Raw genomic sequence first — 17,191 nt, 5'->3', positions numbered from 1 at the left:
ATTTGAAGGAGAGAGAAACAATATTAGAATCCAGAGACCCATGATATTGGTCTGTTAATGTAAAATACACCTAATTAGAGCCCCGTGAAGATGGGGTTAGTAGCACTGAAAAAGGTTATTTAATTTTTCCTTAATGTCTTTCACTTACCTGAGTTTTCCACACCACTAGCAAAAGTTGCAGTTAACGCTACAAGAAAAAAGGAAGGATACTCTGTAGAAATCCTAATTACACTATGTAACACAATTTGAAAAAAAGATGTTTTTGATTTGAAAGTGTTATTTCCTGTTTAGTTGTGCAGTGCCTACTTTGAAAGTAGTTCTACTCCAGAAACTTTGTTTTTGTGGCAGCCACAAACTCAGTTGAATTGGTTGAGACTCGATGAGATATTAATTGAAAAAAGTGTAGCAAAATGGGCTGCAGGGTGTCCCTCCCGCAAAACAACCTTTTTCAGTTTAATAAACTTTGTTTTCCTGTTTTTATGATAGAACCAATTAGGAAATGATGTTTATAACCTAGGAACAAAAATGTGCTACGTAGTGTTATTTGCTATATTGAGCGTTTGTCATGCATCTTATAAACTACATGAAATATTGTTTGTGGATCTCTAGTCACATTGCTTTGACTCCAAATGACAGAGGAGGATGACCAGGTTGTGTGTGTCGGGGAGACATAGCATAATCTGAAGTAGTGACAGGGATCTTGAACAATACAGTTCACATAGATGTCTCACAGAACTGTTTTCAGAGCTCTACATATTATGATTACTACAATTCACAGAGGAAACATGCAAAATGTAGACATAAATGTGGTGGTCTGTTTGCATTTGACACACTTTCCTAGACAACTTTTTGTGCACGTTCAATTGTTTCCAACCCTGAGGGGACCTCATCACAGGGTTTTCTTGATAAGGTTTGTTCAGAGGTCACCTAGTGGGTTTCCATAGCTGAGCAAGCATTTGACCTCTAGTTTTCAGAGTCACGAGCTGAATGCTCAAACCACTACATCATACTATCCCTTAGGGCCTTTCCACACAGCCCTATATCCCAGAATATCAAGGCAGAAAATCCCACATTATCTGAGTGTGGACTCAGATAATCCAGTTCAAAGCAGATATTGTGGGATTTTCTGCCTTGATATTCTGGGATATAGGGCTGTGTGGAAGGGCCCTTAGTCCACTTTTCCTCCTGTAGCTCATCATTTGAAGCCCTTGATCCACATTCCACCTTATTTACACAGAATATCCTCAGTCGCCTTGATGGATTACAAATGTAAGGTAGTGTTGCAATAATTCCAGTCCTTCCTGAAGGGTTAGTTACAGGGCCCTTCCACACAGCCATATAATCCAGAATATCAAGGCAGAATAACCCACAATATCTGCTTTGAATTGGGTTATCTGAGTCCACACTGCCATATACTCCAGTTCAAAGCAGATTTTATTCAGCTGTGTGGAAGGGGGCACATAAGGTATTGATGAGAGATTTCTACTCCTTTCTGGGTCCTTCCACACAGCCCTATATCCCAGAATATCAAGGCAGAAAATCCCCCATTCATTATCTGAGTGTGGATTCAAATAACCCAGTTCAAACCAGATATTGTGGGATTTCCTGCCTTGATATTCTGGGATATAGGGTTGTGTGGAATATAGGGCTGTGAGTGTCAGGAACTTGATCTTGATAGTAAATTGGTCCTACAGCTGATAAGTGCTGATAAGAATGCTATCTGAGAAAACATCGGTGGCATCATTGTCGAAAAGCCCTTGTACTAACATAAACTTAATGGACTGATCTTTGATTATTATTTAAACACTACTTACTTCTAAACTTCCAGTGTAATGTACATAACAGAAGGCTGTCTTTTAAGATGGTTCAGAAACTTCATTTGATAAGGATTTTAGTGAAGGTTAAGAGGTTAGAAAGAAATGCCAAAATTGCACCAGTTAATACTGACTACTAGTGTACTTCTGAGTCCACATTGGTACAAAGCTGAATGGTTGATTATTTCCATTTGATGACAACCTGTGCTTAAGGCTGCTTAAGTCTTGCTGAACTCTTTTCTTGTCTTTAATTTCTTTTACTCTGACTATACCCCTTTTTAAAGAGAAAAGCCGGAAAAGCAGAGGCACTCTGTCTGATTCCATGGGAAAACGTATTACATCTGGTCAGTCTTCCGCGGGCTCCATTGGGAAAAGCAAAGCTGACTCAGCACATACACCGGTTTCAGAGGAATCAAAAGGTTTTATGGGTAAAGTAAGTCTGTCCACCTTCACTGTTGACTTTGCAGTGAGCCAGAAATATGGGCTTTGTTTCTTTTGAAAATTTAAGTGAGGAGGCCATGCTAATCATGTGCGGAATGGAAGAGTGAGGATTAAATACAATATGTTGTCATTAACCCCATTAAAAAACTATTGTTTCAGTTCAGCCTCAAGCCATGGCATTTTTCAGAGTTTTTGTTTGAAGCGATTTTGCTGTAACTTCATTGTAAAACAGGACAGGGAACTTGTGGACCTCTAGGTGTTGTTGAAAGTAACTCGTATCAGTTATGAACAGCATGACCAGTAAAGAATGGTGGGAATTGTAGTCCAACAACATCTCAAGAATCAAATTATTCCATCTTGGACCCAGAATGCTCCTCTTCTGTTTCTCTTTCCATGCTGATTTCTTTTAGTCTTTTACCATTATCTCTATTATAGCTCAATTTGAGTAATGCATAGAGTTATGAAATGCAGTGCTCCAGAAGAGACTTTGCAATTCAGAACACAGAGCTAGTGGTTTGTGTAGACGGGGAAGTTATTATATTTTTAAAATAATGCACTCCTCTACGCAGTCACAAAGATAAACAGCCAAATAACGTCTTTCAAATATCAATTGTTAAGAGTACAAGCTTGGAATCCTATACGGAGGTTTAACTGAAAGTAACGCCAGTCAGGTCAGAACCTCATTATTAACAAATCTATGCATGCACAACTACATGCATGGGTAAGGCAACTCTGCCTACATTTATTCAGTGATGATATGTTTGTTACACCACTTTGCTTACGCAATCAAAGTGCTGCTCCTCAAGATTTCCTTCATCCAATCAAGCAACTGAGAATGTCGGATCAAGGCTGTTGTTGCACTCCAGGCCTGGAAACACCTATGACCACCGCACGACACAAGAGTCCAGGAATATAAGCAATCAGTTTATTGTAAAACACATTAAAAGCATATAAAAATCAGGAATAAGAAAAGAAGATATATAATCCAAAAAGGTTTAGCAACAGGTAATAACCAAATAATAATCCAAATGTCTCATAAAGTTCCAGAGGTGACAAAGTCCAGGAACAGCCAGAAATCACAGGTACAGGATAAGTTAACAAGCAAGAAGATATAACTAGTAAAACTTGAACAGGAGTACATGAACAAGAACATAGAAAACTTCCAGGATATTAAAATCCAAAACCAAGTCTTGACTTAAACCAAGACCAAGAGATCTCAGGCTTAGCTTCTCACTCTAAGGCAGTGTTGCCTGAACTGCCATTAAAGTAAGCAACTTGTTGTTTAATGGGCACCCATGAAAGCCTTACGTCTCCCATGAATTTTCTCCACAACATTCCCACATAATCTCTCTGACTGACTTAGTCTATTTTCGGCTGTGATTTGTACACAACTTTTGTTGATCTACAGGTGGTTTCTCCTGGGAACCCTCCTTATCACTCAGATCTTCATTCAATTCCTTATCTGCTGTTGCTCCTTCTGGCTCCTCTGACTGGCCTTGAAGCCCTACACTTTCCAAGCCAGTTTTCTCACAGAGAGAACCATCATTTCCCTGACCTGAATTTCCCAGACTTGAGGGCCCATCACTTTGTGCCACAGGAAAATCCACAACCCTCTCTAAATCATCAGTTAAACCATCATCCTCTGGCTATAAGGCATATGGGTCACCACTAACTCCATGTTCTTTTCTGTTTTTTTTTTCTGTTAGGATCCCATCTCTCTGTTAGGATCCCATCTTTTTTTGTGGGGTGGGGGGTCCAAAATTAGAAGTACAGAATTAAAATTTGCAAATGTTGAACAGAGCATTAGAAAAGAATAAAATAAGGTGTCAGAGTTTGTAACATGCTGCGTGTGCTTCCATCGTGTTTGCAACTCACAGTTTTAATCCATTCAGTTTAAGAAGGAAAACCTTTATGATTACACCATTGGGATGCAGATCACATCACAATTTGGCATTTATCCCTTTCAAAGGAGAGTTATTATTTCGGGAAGAAGCATTAGAATTTTTTTTTTATTGAGAATAGAGAAAAGCAATAGATAACGCTTACAGTACAAAGATAATATTGTGAAAAGATTTTTTTTGTTTCCTGGAGGATTCACATGTTTGCATTCCTTTTGAGGAAAAGGGCTGCATCCCTGTCTGAATCCCAGACAGGGATTCAGACAAAGACAGCAGGGTAGGTCCTGTGTATCTTATACTTATTTTGCATGTTGAAGCAGTTAAACAGAAACCATTATGTTACACAAGGCCCCAGAATAGCCTGACTCCGAATGTATGTGTCAATGATAACAAAGATTAGTTTTCTCAACTATTTTGGAAAACACTCCATGTGGATGCCATTCTGCAGCAGACAACAGTTTAGAAAAATTACTATGAATAGTTATACTCTGAGTCATTCCAACTTTTTGCGTTTGTTGCCATCCATTTCAGAAAATTGTAAAACGGGAGGTGTACAATCAGTATTATTACATGGCTATGACGGACTTCTCAGACGACTTTGTGGAGAACGACATTGTGTTTTTTCTCAGAGACACTTCAGGTATTTTACAGGGATGATTTATTCTGGAAACTTCTAGATGATAAGGAGTTTGTGGGAAAGGGAACCTGGTTCTTTTAAGAAAAAGACTTTAAATAACAGAGACCTGGATACCCACTTCTTGAAACTTGGTGATACCCTTCTTGTCAATAGAGGAACAGGCTTCAACTGGTATTTCAAAAAGATTTCAGAAAACAGGAGGGTTTACATGAAAGTTTAGGAAGTTTCATATTGTGTATAGCAGGGTGAGGAATATGTGGTCTTCCAGATAATTGTTGGAGCTGGTGTTCCATGGGCCCCAGTCAGCAGAGCTGCTGTTGCCCTTTGACATTATTTTAACTGCCATGGCTCAATGCTGTGGGATCAGGGAAGCTGTAGCTTTACAAGGTCTTTAACATTCTCTGCCAAGTAATTCTGGTGCTTCATCAAACTGCAACTCCCAGGATTCCACACTATTGAGCCACGACAGTTGAAAGTGTAAAACTACATTGATTCTGCAATGCAAATGCAGCCAAAGAATAGAAAATTAATGGTTTAACACAGAAAGACTAGACATTCATATAGTCCAGTTTCTGATAGTTCTCATTTTGTGTGTTGTGAATCTTTAATTCTCTGAGAGTCTATGTAGTCCAGAGATATTTTGAGGATTGGATTTAGCTAACTCCAGAGAAGTAGCTACATAAATCTGTAAGAGACTTGGGGCAAATTAAAGAGTTGAGTAATACTATGGTGTAAATGTGGAAATATAATAAATCTAGAACAGATGCTTCCTATGTTGTTCCCTGTGAATAAAACAAATTTATTGTGACATAAGCTTTTGTAAACTACAGTATGCTTCATGAGAATATTGATATACTCCAATTTTTTTTTATAAAATCACAAATATTTTAGTCTTTCAGGTGCCATAAAATGGGATTTAATAAGGTGGTTCTTGTTGCCCTTGTAAAAATGCCTGAACTAGTGAGCCTTCTTTCCTTTGTAGTTGGTGTTTGTGTACCACAAAAGCCAACAATACTTGCACTTGAATATTTGTATATGAAGAGGCATTAATAATAGAGACTAGCGCAGAAAAATCCTATGGCACAGTTCTTATAGGTTTGTATATAATGTTTGAATACTTTTCCATATAAAGAAAACCCTTCTCTAAGGAAATGAGGCATGGAGCTCAACTTCCATGCAATTATACTAATTTTCTATGGGCAAAGTAAGAAACAGAATTCCAATAGGTATCCTCCTGCCTGTTTTCTGTGATGGTGAAATATCGGATGTGTACCATATACTTTTAACCCGCCCCTGAGTCCCCCCTAGGGGATTAAGAAAGGCGGGGTAAAAGTAACTGTAATAAATAAATAAATAAATAAATATAATTTAACATGAATTTATAATTCAATTTTTAATCAAGAGCAGTGTATCAGAACAACTCCTCAAATTACTGTTTCCTTTTACTGTTCAGAAACTGTTACTGAACCAAATGACTTAATAGAAGCAAACGACGTTCTTCCAGAAGTCCTGGAGTACGGCATACTAAACGGTCATACTTTGGTGATGCTCAAGCAGCTCTTGGGATTGGTGAGAGGCTTGTTTTTGTTTCAAGATAACTGGGATTGATTCTTTGCCTTTAATGACTGCTTGCCTGTAATAGTGTGAAAAGTTGCAAGTGAAATTAGCCATTTCCTTCAGAATTGAAGGTGGTGGAAACAAGTCCTGTTTTTTCAGGTCTTTCTGCCTGCAATGTGTCATAACCAATATCGCAGAAGTGACCCAGAAGCTGAAAGGTTGGAGGCCTCCCATTTGGTTGGAGGCCTCCCATTTGTTGGGAGGATCTTGATGAGGTCATCAGGACTAGACAGCCTTCAAAACCTAAGGAACGAGTTCTTAATGAATATGCAGAAATTCCTAAACCATGTTCAGAGAACCATACTACAAATGGAAGGTAAATGCTTCAAAGGCTCTTATCTGCAATTCATGTTAATGTATGAACGAAGGAAACATATTTAGGTTTATATATGTCTGTGTCATGGGTTAAAGTAGACTGGTAGCCATAGAGGAAGATGGATTTGCAATTCCATTCCAGTTTTCTTGAAACCTGGAGTTGGGGTGGAATGTTAAAGGGATTGATAGCAAGCTTTGGGCAGCTAAAGAGTTGACTAATACTATGGCATAAATGTGGAAAGATAATAAATCTAGAGCAGAAGCTTCCTATGTTGTTCCTTGTGAGTAGAAATCATGGAATAAAATAAGAATAAAAACACAAAAATTATTATTATTATTATTATTATTATTATTATTATTAGTAGTAGTATTGTAATACATTTATTACTCACTTCTTCTTGTGACTCTGTATTTAATTGAAGCTAATGCCATTTTTATTCAACAGGGGAAATTAAGTTAAACATGCCCACCTTATGCTTAGACGGTGATTTGAATGAACTTGCCAGTGATCGGGATATTGTTGAAACACTGGAAAACCTTGCAAATGGTTGGATTAAGTTAATAACGTCAGTAGTTGAAGAACTAGCAAAAAAAGTCCCCCAGGTGAATTAATAGGTTTATCAGAGCAAGTTGCATTCTTATTCCTCATTTTTATGAAATATTACAAAAGTGGTCACCAACTGAGTACTATCTACATATATTGGACCATACCCCACATCACATCCAGTCGACATGGATTGATATGGCCCTGTTTTTCATATGTGTAGGAACTTGCCTCTTAGGGCAGCATCTGTCAACAGATTCAGCATTTCTTTGCCTGGCAGTGTGACTGCCCCTGAAATGGGATTTTCTACCAGAGATTTGTTGTAGGCCCCATGGTGGAGAGAACGGGAATAGCACATAGTCCCTTACTGAATATGTGTGAATAGCAGAAAAAGAAAATATGATATAAGCCTCACCAGATACACCCCAGCCAGCAAAAAAAAGAGTTCTGGAAATCATAAGCAAGTAGTTCTTAGCATCCCTTACCATTGGCTCTGCTAGTTGAGACTGCTTGGAATTGTAGTCCCACAACATCTTCCTGGGTGGGGGTCGCCTATGACATAAATACCCAATTTAGTCTCAACTAGAGTATACCCACTGAAAACCCAGCACATACATACACCCCAGTGATAAGTTCAGTTTACTTTAAATAGGGACTAGGGTATTTAGATTGACAGCTCCTGGGCTAGTTTTTTGCAAGAAAGATTAGCTTGCACACCAGACAGTATTTTTTCAGCTGACTGAAAGGCTAGTGCTGCTATATAAAGGAGAAAGCCAGCTCTGGGCATAAGATAAGCTCTGTTTCTGGACTGTTTGGCACTGAGCTTTATCCATCACAAAATAGGATAGGAGGGACACCTTAGTTTGTACTGATTAACCTTCATTGCCTGCTAATTGTTATATGTCCTCACAGTCACCTTATTGGTAAATTAAAGAGCTCCCAATATGTACATTGTTTCCATTTAGAGAAGGTGTTTTGTACTTTTGAAGGCTTGGTTGTCCTTTTTCTAAGCTCTGTCTGTACTGTGGAGCTGTACCCTATTCATAAGAGCTTTACAGGCAATGGGTTCACACACACACACACACACAAAGAAAACTTCAAGCTTTTGAGAAATGATGGCATGGCATCTGGCTTCTATTTCAGTGTTCTGTGTCTTGTCTGATTTCCTCTTACTCTCAGGGGAATGGTCCACTTGCTGAAATAGAGCTCTGGCACGAGAGAAGTGCCACTTTGAGTGCCCTTACCGAGCAAATCAGGTTTCCAGCAGTCCAAAGGGTCTTGGAGGTGCTGGACATTGCCAACACTGGAATTGTAGAAAATTTGCAAGTAGTTGTCAATGAACTAAGCAAGCATCAAGTGGAAGCGGTAGACAACGTGAGGTTCCTCTCCACTATTCAGCGACACCTAAAGGTATGCATGGCTTGTTGGAGAGGCAGGGGCGGAGATCTCTTTTTCCTTGAACGAGATCTCTGAGCAACTAGAATCTTGGAAGTATTTATGTATTATTTATGTAATATTTATGTATTATTATGTAATATTTATTTGAAAGGCAACTCTAGTTCCTTGGAGGCTTTCAATGTCTCCCCCAGGCTGGCTCAACCTCTTCTTCTTTCCTTCCTTTTTCATGTTTTTCTTGATTTACAATATTTGCCATCCCTTCCAAAGAATTTAACACATGGAACCAGCTTCAGCGTTGTCCTGGATACGATCCCATCACTGCTGAATGCCTTAAGGATGGTTTGGATTATTTCACGGCATTACAACAAGGATGAACGCATGGTCCCCCTCATGGAGCGGATTGCTTGGGAGATTTCGGCAAGAGTTGCTAAAGTGGTGGATTTACGAACTTTGTTCAAGTATGTAGCCATATGTGAATTGGTCCAGGTACATTAGTGATATGCATCTTTTTCCTGGGATTTTTTTTTTTTTGCATTGGTAGCCCTGGTCACAGAGGCCCATTGCAGATGGAATGCTAGTTCCCTGCAAATCAGGAGCCAGTCTTGGGCATAGCCACTTCCTGTCCCTCCCTTTTCCCATTTTTACTTTAAGTTCTCCTTAATCTTACTTTTAGTTATGATTAAATCTAATTTGATTGTGTCTTCGTGTGGACCTGCAGAGAAGACAGACGACTTGCCAAACTCAAGATGAAAGAAGCTAAGCAAACACTTGAAATTTGGAAGGAGTGTTATTTTGACGTCCGTGCCAAAATTGAAGCTTCGGGAAGAGATGCACGGTGGGAATTCGATAGGAAGCGTTTGTTTGAAAGAACAGATTATATGGCTACGATTTGTCAAGACCTGTATAACGTCTTACAGGTAACAGCATATCTAGATTATTGAAGAGTGAAATTGGGGTTCACACAGTTTGAGGAGCTTGAGCCACACTGGAGCCTGTGATGCTGTGCCTTCTTTAATACTACTTCCTGAGGACTTCTGTTAGATTTCATGGATATAATGTAGCATTTTATTTGGAGCCTACTCTTGTGGATTTGCATTTGGATCAGTGAATGGAGGCAGCAACAAAGTGCCAAATGTATAGTTGCTAAAATAACCTCTCCTTGCAATAGGTTATAGAGGAATTTTACAACATATTTGGTCCTGAATTGAAATCTGTCACGGGGGATCCAAAACGAATTGATGAAGTCTTACAAAGAGTTGATGGCCTTGTCAGACCTATGGAGGTTCTGACTTTTGATCCTTTCAACATCAGATGTGCAACTCAGTGGAAGATTGCAATGGAGGAATTTAGGCTAGAAGTTGTGGTAAGAAATTGAGATTTTGAGTTATATTTCTTTGGCTTCTGGCGAAACATTCTTGCCTATGTTCCTCCTAGAATTAGCAAAGTTTAATTGTCTTTTTAGCTCACTTTTTAGCCCACTGTCTTTGCTACAGTATACCTTTTATTGTGTTAGGGTTCGCATTTATGCTATTTTTTTCATGAAATGAAATATCATCACTGCGATATTCTGTTCTTTTAAAATGTTTTGCTTCATTTTCAGGATATAGAAAAAGAAGCCAAGAACTTCATTGATGAGTCATTTAAGACTCTTCGTTCTGCAGAAGCGGCCTTTGACATGCTCTTAAACTTCAAGCACATCCGCTCTCGGGAAACCATCAATAAGCAGATGATGATGAAATTCAATGACATTCTGGTGCAGTATGGTAAAGAGGTATTTTGCTGTTCCTTTCATCACATCTTTGGGTATCCTTTGACAATTCATGCACAAGATCCCACCTCACAGTTTTACCTTTGGCAATTCATGCAACAAAATTCTACCTCACAGTGTTACCTTGGTGCTTGTGGGACAGGTGATACTTCTTACTCACTGTCCCACTTTGCTTGTTGAGGTCTCCAATTCCATAGCCCTCCCACAGCTACAAAAGTGTGGCATTTTCCTTTTAAAAAATTACAATTTTTATATGTTTTAAATTATAAATGCATAGATGTTTCAGTACTTAAATGGTCTCCGGCAAATCTTAACATTTGTGGAGGAAAGGCTAGTTTCTGTTAATATTTCCAAACTAAGGAATCCCCAGGCAATATACTGTAAGATGATTGGAGGGGTTAGTACTTTGCTTCCTCTGCTGTTAAACCTTCCATAAAAATCTTTAATGAAAACCATCAGACTGAACTCTTTTCTCTTTAGGATGCAGTACTGGTCTGCCTGAACATTTTCTCAGATGACTTCACAGACAAATCACTTTTCACCAGGCTCTGTAAATTCTCAGATTCAACAGTTGGCTACTCAGTTCCCACAAGACCTAAGCTCCCACTCCTTGACCCTGACCCCTGCCTGCTTTAGGCCACAAACCTATTTCTTACCCACTCGGACTGAAAACCACCTCAATAATAATAATAATAATAATAATAACAATAACAACAACACAACAACAACAACAAAACAACAATAACAATTATTATTATTATTATTTTATTTCTTACTTGCCTCTCCTCATGAGTCAATCCCCAGAACCTTACTACTTGACGATTATTGTCATTTATTTTTCTTTATATATGGCAAAGGAAGCATCCCATCATGAGTTACATCCTATTGTTGCCTAGGCTAAGTAAGATCCGCATGATAGGAAGTAAGAGCGAGATTGCTACCAGGGCCTGGTTGAGAACTGTTTCGTATTTGGACTCTCCTAGTCCATGCCAGCCCAATGACCATTGTTTGACTACACAACCAACCCACACTGTTTTGTGAACTCTTGTTGGCTGTTTTAAATTAATGTGGATGTGGATTTTATGTTATTATATAGGTTTAATTTACTGATTATTATAGGTTTAATTTACTGATGTTAGGCTTTAATTTGATGTTAGGTTCTAATGTTATTTTCATATATGGGGCTCCTCTGGGATTTTATGTCAGTATGTGTTTGTTTTACGAAGGCATTTAATGTTTATCATTGTTATGTTGGAATCCACCCTGAGTCCCCTTGGGAAGATAGGGCGGAATACAAATAAAGCTTCTTCTTCTTCTTCTTCTTCTTATTATTATTATTATTATTCCTTAGTCCCAAACTCTGCCCCTAGTTTCTTCCTAGCCTTGCTCATGTTAGGTTTTTTTTTCACTTGCTTCCAAACGCTAGCATATTTTCTCTGCTCTTTTCTGTTATTTTTTCTTTTCTCTTCCCTTCTCTTCCCTTCTTTCATTCTTCAGTCTTCATTATGTACTCCCTTTAAAAAAAGGAGGGGTGGGAGACTGTTTCCTTTTCCTCTTTCCACCTCCCTTCCCCTGTTCCTATGTGATATGAGGAAGGCTATGGGAAAATCTGCTAAGGCTCCAGTCTTTAAATTGCACCAGCCCTTCTCATACATCTGCAGCTGAAATGCCATGCATGGAAAGGCCCTTTCCAATGTCCACACAGTGTATTATTCCTATCAGTGGCATAAAGAAGAGGAGAGCTCAGTCCCCCGGCAGTCAGATATGTCTCTTTCAAAGATCAAGGTCCCCAACTGTTAATGTCTTTTGGTGTCATTACCAGGACTTTAGACCACAAATGTATTGAAAGGCAGTGCAGTTACTTTGGAACCAATGTTGTATTGTTTTTTAAGTGTTCCTGTCAACAGTCAAGCTATTGCATTTTGTATTAGATGCAGTGTCTGAGTTACATGCAAGGTTTACTGCACATTGAGTGCATTGTAGTAGTTTAAAATGCCATCTTGATTTCTTAAAAAATAAAATAAAATAATTGTAAAATATAATAATAATAATAATAATGATGATAATAATAATAATAATAATAATAATAATAATAATAATAATAATATATTAATGGTTACCACCTCTCCTAATGGCTCAAGGTGGGGTAAACAAAGTCAAAACATAAAATACATACAATAAAATATACATGGTACAAAGTTCTACATTCAGTGGCAATAGAATGCAAATCCAAAATGCCTGGTTCAAAGTTGACTGGGTAGGCCTTCCAGAAGAGATGGGTCTTCAGTTGAGTCTTAAATTCTGATTGCTCATGGATTTCCTTTTCCATTCACAGCTTGCAATAGTTAACACCCTCTTTGTCAGTAAGCAAATGAATCCACCCTTGTGCAAAAATCATCCTCCAATGGCAGGGGCAATTTATTGGTCACGGTCCCTGTTCTACCGTATCAAGCATACCATAATTCGATTCCAAGAAGTAGATGAACTTCTGAGTACTGAACGTGGAAGGGAGGTAAGTCTGAGATTTTTTCCCTGAGTTTTATTATATGTGAATAACATCACTTCAGTGAACCAGAATGGCGGGGATATACGTAGTTGTGAGCTGGAAAGTTGCTGAATAATTTGGTCACTTCTGCTTTGAAAGTTTTTTCTGTGAGATTGTCTGACAGCTTCTTTGGACATATTTATTTATCGTGTCATCAGCAACCATTGTATTACAATTCTAACAGAGCAAAACAAACACAGAGATTAAAAAGAAAAAGAAAAAGAAAAAAAACCCACACAGATTTTGTAAATTTGGTATTTGGTTAAATGTCCTTTGACCAGTATCTGGCCACTTGGAGTGCCTCTGGGGTTGCCGCAAGAAGGTCCTCCATCGTGCATGTGGCAGGGCTCAGGGTGCATTGCAGCAGGTGGTCAGTGGTTTGTTCTTCTCCGCACTCGCATGCCGAGGATTCCACCCTGTAGCCCCATTTCTTAAGATTGGCTCTGCATCTCGTGGTGCCAGAGCGCAATCTGTTCAGCGCCTTCCAAGTCGCCCAGTCTTCTGAGTGCCCAGGGGGGAGTCTCTCATCTGGTATCACCCATGAATTGAGGTGCTGGGTTTGGGCCTGCCACTTTTGGACTCTCGCTTGCTGGGGTGTTCCAGCGAGTGTCTCTGTAGTTCTAAGAAAACTATGTCTTGATTTAAGTCGTTGACGTGCTGGCTGATACCCAAACAGGGGATGAGCTGGAGATGTCTCTGCCTTGGTCCTTTCACTATTGGCTGCTACTTCCCGGCGGATGTCAGGTGGTGCAATACCGGCTAAGCAGTGTAATTTCTCCAGTGGTGTGGGTCGCAGACACCCCGTGATAATGCGGCATGTCTCATTAAGAGCCACATCCACTGTTTTAGTGTGATGAGATGTGTTCCACACTGGGCATGCATACTCAGCAGCAGAGTAGCATAGCGCAAGGGCAGATGTCTTCACTGTGTCTGGTTGTGATCCCCAGGTTGTGCCAGTCAGCTTTCGTATGATGTTGTTTCTAGCACCCACTTTTTGTTTGATGTTCAGGCAGTGCTTCTTGTAGGTCAGAGCACGGTCCAAAGTGACTCCCAGGTATTTGGGTGCGCTGCAATGCTCCAGTGGGATTCCTTCCCAGGTAATCCTCAGAGCTCGGGATGCTTGTCTGTTCTTAAGGTGAAAGGCGCATGTCTGTGTTTTAGATGGATTAGGGATCAGATGGTTTTCCCTGTAATAGGCAGTAAGAGCACCTAGAGCTTCGGAGAGCTTCTGTTCTACCATCTCAAAGCTCCCTGCTTGAGCAGTAATGGCACGATCGTCAGCATAGATGAAACTCTCTGTCCCTTCTGGCAGTGGCTGGTCATTTGTGTAGATGTTGAACATGGATGGAGCAAGCACGCTCCCCTGAGGCAGGCCGTTCTTCTGTTTCCGCCATCTGCTTCTCTGGCCCTGGAACTCAACAAAAAAGCTCCTGTTTTGTAGCAGGTTTCCTATGAGGCAGGTGAGGTGGTAGTCCTTTGTGATATTATACATTTTTCTCAGGAGGAGGCGGTGGTTCACAGTATCATAGGCTGCTGACAAGTCTATGAAGACAGCTCCTGTGATCTGCTGCCTTTCAAAGCCATCTTCTATGTGCTGGGTCAGGTTCAGCACTTGCGATGTGCAGCTTTTGCCTTTTCTGAAGCCAGCTTGCTGTGGGATCAGACAGGGGTCTATATTTTCCATAATTCTATGCAAAATAAGTCTCTCCAGAACTTTGTAGAGGTGGCACAACAGGGAGATTGGTCTGTAGCTTTTTGGGTCATTACGGTCTTTGCCTGGCTTCAAGATGGCGATGACTCTTGCTTTCCTCCAGATTTTGGGGATCTGACAGGATGCAGTGCAGTTGTTCATCAGCTCCAGCAGCCAGCGCCTTGCTTTTGGACCGAAGTTCTTGATTTGTTCCATCCGTAGATCATCCAAGCCAGCTGCTTTGCCATTCTTACATTTGTTGAGAGCCATGTCCAATTCAGTAGATGTAAAGGGTTCATGGAGGTTGTTGTTCTCAATCTCTGGTTGTCTGGCTATTGGTTTCTTTCCTACTTTGGTGGCAAGGTTGGGTTTCCCATTCTTCAAGAGTTGGTGTGCTATCTGATCTTCTTTGGACAAAAAGGGCAGACAAGACACAAGCATTTTCAATAAGCACAAATGGAAAGGGAAACAATTGAAAATTAGAGCAGTAATGTGGAAATGTGTATTTTAGGTGAAACAAAAATATCTTGAAGTGGCAAAGAGGATGAAAGCATATGAAGATCAGAAATACGAGCTATGGAGAGAGACTACAGAAGAGAAACTTCCCCTCCTGTTGAAAAAGACTCTGCTTGCTAAAATGCATCCTTCTGGAGCTATTATTCAGTCAAATCCAGAGTCCCTGGAGCAGGTAGCTTTAAAGCATTTCTTGTACATATCCCGTGTACTCTCTGGAAGCTATGATGTTGAAGACATGTCCATAAATTGTGGATCCTGTTATGGTAATGCTTTTTTCTCCTTGGTGTGATGGTTAATCTCCTTGGATACAGGGCCCGTATTTTGAGGACATAGAGACTGGAGAAAAAACGACACGTTTCACAGTCAACTTTTCTCCCAAGCTTCGAGAGATCATCAATGAAACAAAGTACATGGAACACCTGGGGTTTCCTGTGCCTGAAATAGCAAGGAACGTGGCCTTACAGGAGGACAGATTACTCAGGTAAGTATTGATTGTAAACTTGCTCTTGTCAGAATGAGCGGAAGCCATTAGCAGAGGACCATATCCTGGTTAAGTTATTCCATCCACTTGGTTTTATAAAGTTATATGATTTTTTAACGTTCAAAACAACTGTGCAATAAAGTCCTGAATCTTTGATTACCTCATTAGTAGTAAATAATAATAATAATAATAGAGGTAATGTTTGAAAATGTGAGTAGATCAATCAATCCGGCGGGAAGGTAACGGTGCTCCATGCAGTCATGCCGGCCAAATGACCGTGGAGGTGTCTACGGACAACGCTGGCTCTTCGGCTTAGAAATGGAGATGAGCACCAATCCCCAGAGTCAGACACGACTGGACTTAATGTCAGGGGAAAACCTTTACCTTTTACCCTGAATGAGGCCATTCTTAGCAGTTTCCTTGTGCCTCTCTTTTTAGAAATACAGACAATTTAAAACATATGTTGGATCGCTATCACCACTTGATAGCAACCTTGAATGAAGCAGAGGCTCAGCTTGTGGAAGATCATGTTCAAGACCTTTGGCGAGTTTTCAGACCTGGTTACAAGAGGCTCAACTGGAACTCTTTAGGTAATACAGCATATCTTGTTAAAAAAACCTTTTAAAGGTATTAATTAATTCATTCATTAATTTCAGAGATTTCTATGCCGCCTTTCACCAGAGCGAACCCAAGGCGGCTCACAACATATTTAAAAATGTGCATAAAATATTAAAGAAATTAATTCAAACCCATGTGTAATATTAAATAATGCTTAAAACTGTCCATGGTTTAAATATTAAAGATAAAGCAGTCTGAAATTCCCATATTTCAAAGTCCATAAAGTGCTTGGCTTCAGTTAAAAGCTGCTTCGAAGAGGAAAGTCTTCACCCTTTTCCTAAATGTCATGAGGGTTGGAGCCAATTTTAAACTTAGGAGTTTAAATTTTCAGTTTCAACCTGGCAGAACTTTATGTCAGCTTCTTTTGTCATTTCTTTCTGTAAAGATAACAGTGAATGATTCTTGACCCTAAAAAAATGTTTCACATAATGGTTGCACACCATTCATAAAATCTGTGAAATTTTCATGATTCAATTAATACCCTTTGAAGGAGACAATGTGAGATAGTTCTCCAGTGGCTTTCAAATTTTACATGAACTAGATAATAATTAGAAGACTCATAGGAGGGAAGGGGTTCTCCCCTAGTCCCCTCCCTGCCCTTTCCTCTCCTTTTTCTTCTCTTTTGGAGGCAGAAAGTGATGGGAAGATGTCAGCGTTTGGATACCAAAAGGGTTGGCCTTGGTCAGGATTAGATGGTGGATGGGAGAGAAAAAGGGTATTTGTGACACCCTATATTGCCTATTCCTGATACAGAATCCTGGAATCCTAGCACTGGAAGAGTCCCCCAAGGGCCATCCAGTCCAACCCCCTGCAATGCAGGAAGACACAATCAAAGCACTCCCAATAGATAGCTTCTGCGGAAAAGCCTCCAGAGAAGGAGACTCCACCACACTCCCAGGCAGCCTATGC

The 17,191-nt window shown here is 39.8% G+C and overlaps 1 protein-coding gene across 1 annotated transcript in view; it reads left to right on the top strand.

Annotated features, from left to right (window-relative positions):
• LOC137095348 (dynein axonemal heavy chain 10-like) overlaps nucleotides 1–17,191 on the top strand; it is a 105,971-nt gene that overhangs the window by 6,882 nt on the left and 81,898 nt on the right. The window contains exons 3-16 of the mRNA XM_067461895.1: nucleotides 2,099–2,247; nucleotides 4,685–4,793; nucleotides 6,244–6,359; nucleotides 6,507–6,723; nucleotides 7,168–7,325; nucleotides 8,446–8,676; nucleotides 8,932–9,122; nucleotides 9,383–9,581; nucleotides 9,833–10,027; nucleotides 10,265–10,435; nucleotides 12,768–12,944; nucleotides 15,179–15,355; nucleotides 15,495–15,664; nucleotides 16,103–16,254. Of these exons, the coding sequence (XP_067317996.1) occupies nucleotides 2,099–2,247; nucleotides 4,685–4,793; nucleotides 6,244–6,359; nucleotides 6,507–6,723; nucleotides 7,168–7,325; nucleotides 8,446–8,676; nucleotides 8,932–9,122; nucleotides 9,383–9,581; nucleotides 9,833–10,027; nucleotides 10,265–10,435; nucleotides 12,768–12,944; nucleotides 15,179–15,355; nucleotides 15,495–15,664; nucleotides 16,103–16,254 (2,412 nt within the window). The remainder of the gene's footprint in view (nucleotides 1–2,098; nucleotides 2,248–4,684; nucleotides 4,794–6,243; nucleotides 6,360–6,506; nucleotides 6,724–7,167; nucleotides 7,326–8,445; nucleotides 8,677–8,931; nucleotides 9,123–9,382; nucleotides 9,582–9,832; nucleotides 10,028–10,264; nucleotides 10,436–12,767; nucleotides 12,945–15,178; nucleotides 15,356–15,494; nucleotides 15,665–16,102; nucleotides 16,255–17,191) is intronic.

This window comes from Anolis sagrei, chromosome Y (genome assembly GCF_037176765.1).
Source record: "Anolis sagrei isolate rAnoSag1 chromosome Y, rAnoSag1.mat, whole genome shotgun sequence".
NCBI classification, from domain to species: domain Eukaryota; kingdom Metazoa; phylum Chordata; class Lepidosauria; order Squamata; family Dactyloidae; genus Anolis; species Anolis sagrei.
The sequence above is the reverse complement of the archived record's forward strand: the minus strand, read 5'-3'. Positions and strand labels throughout refer to the sequence as shown.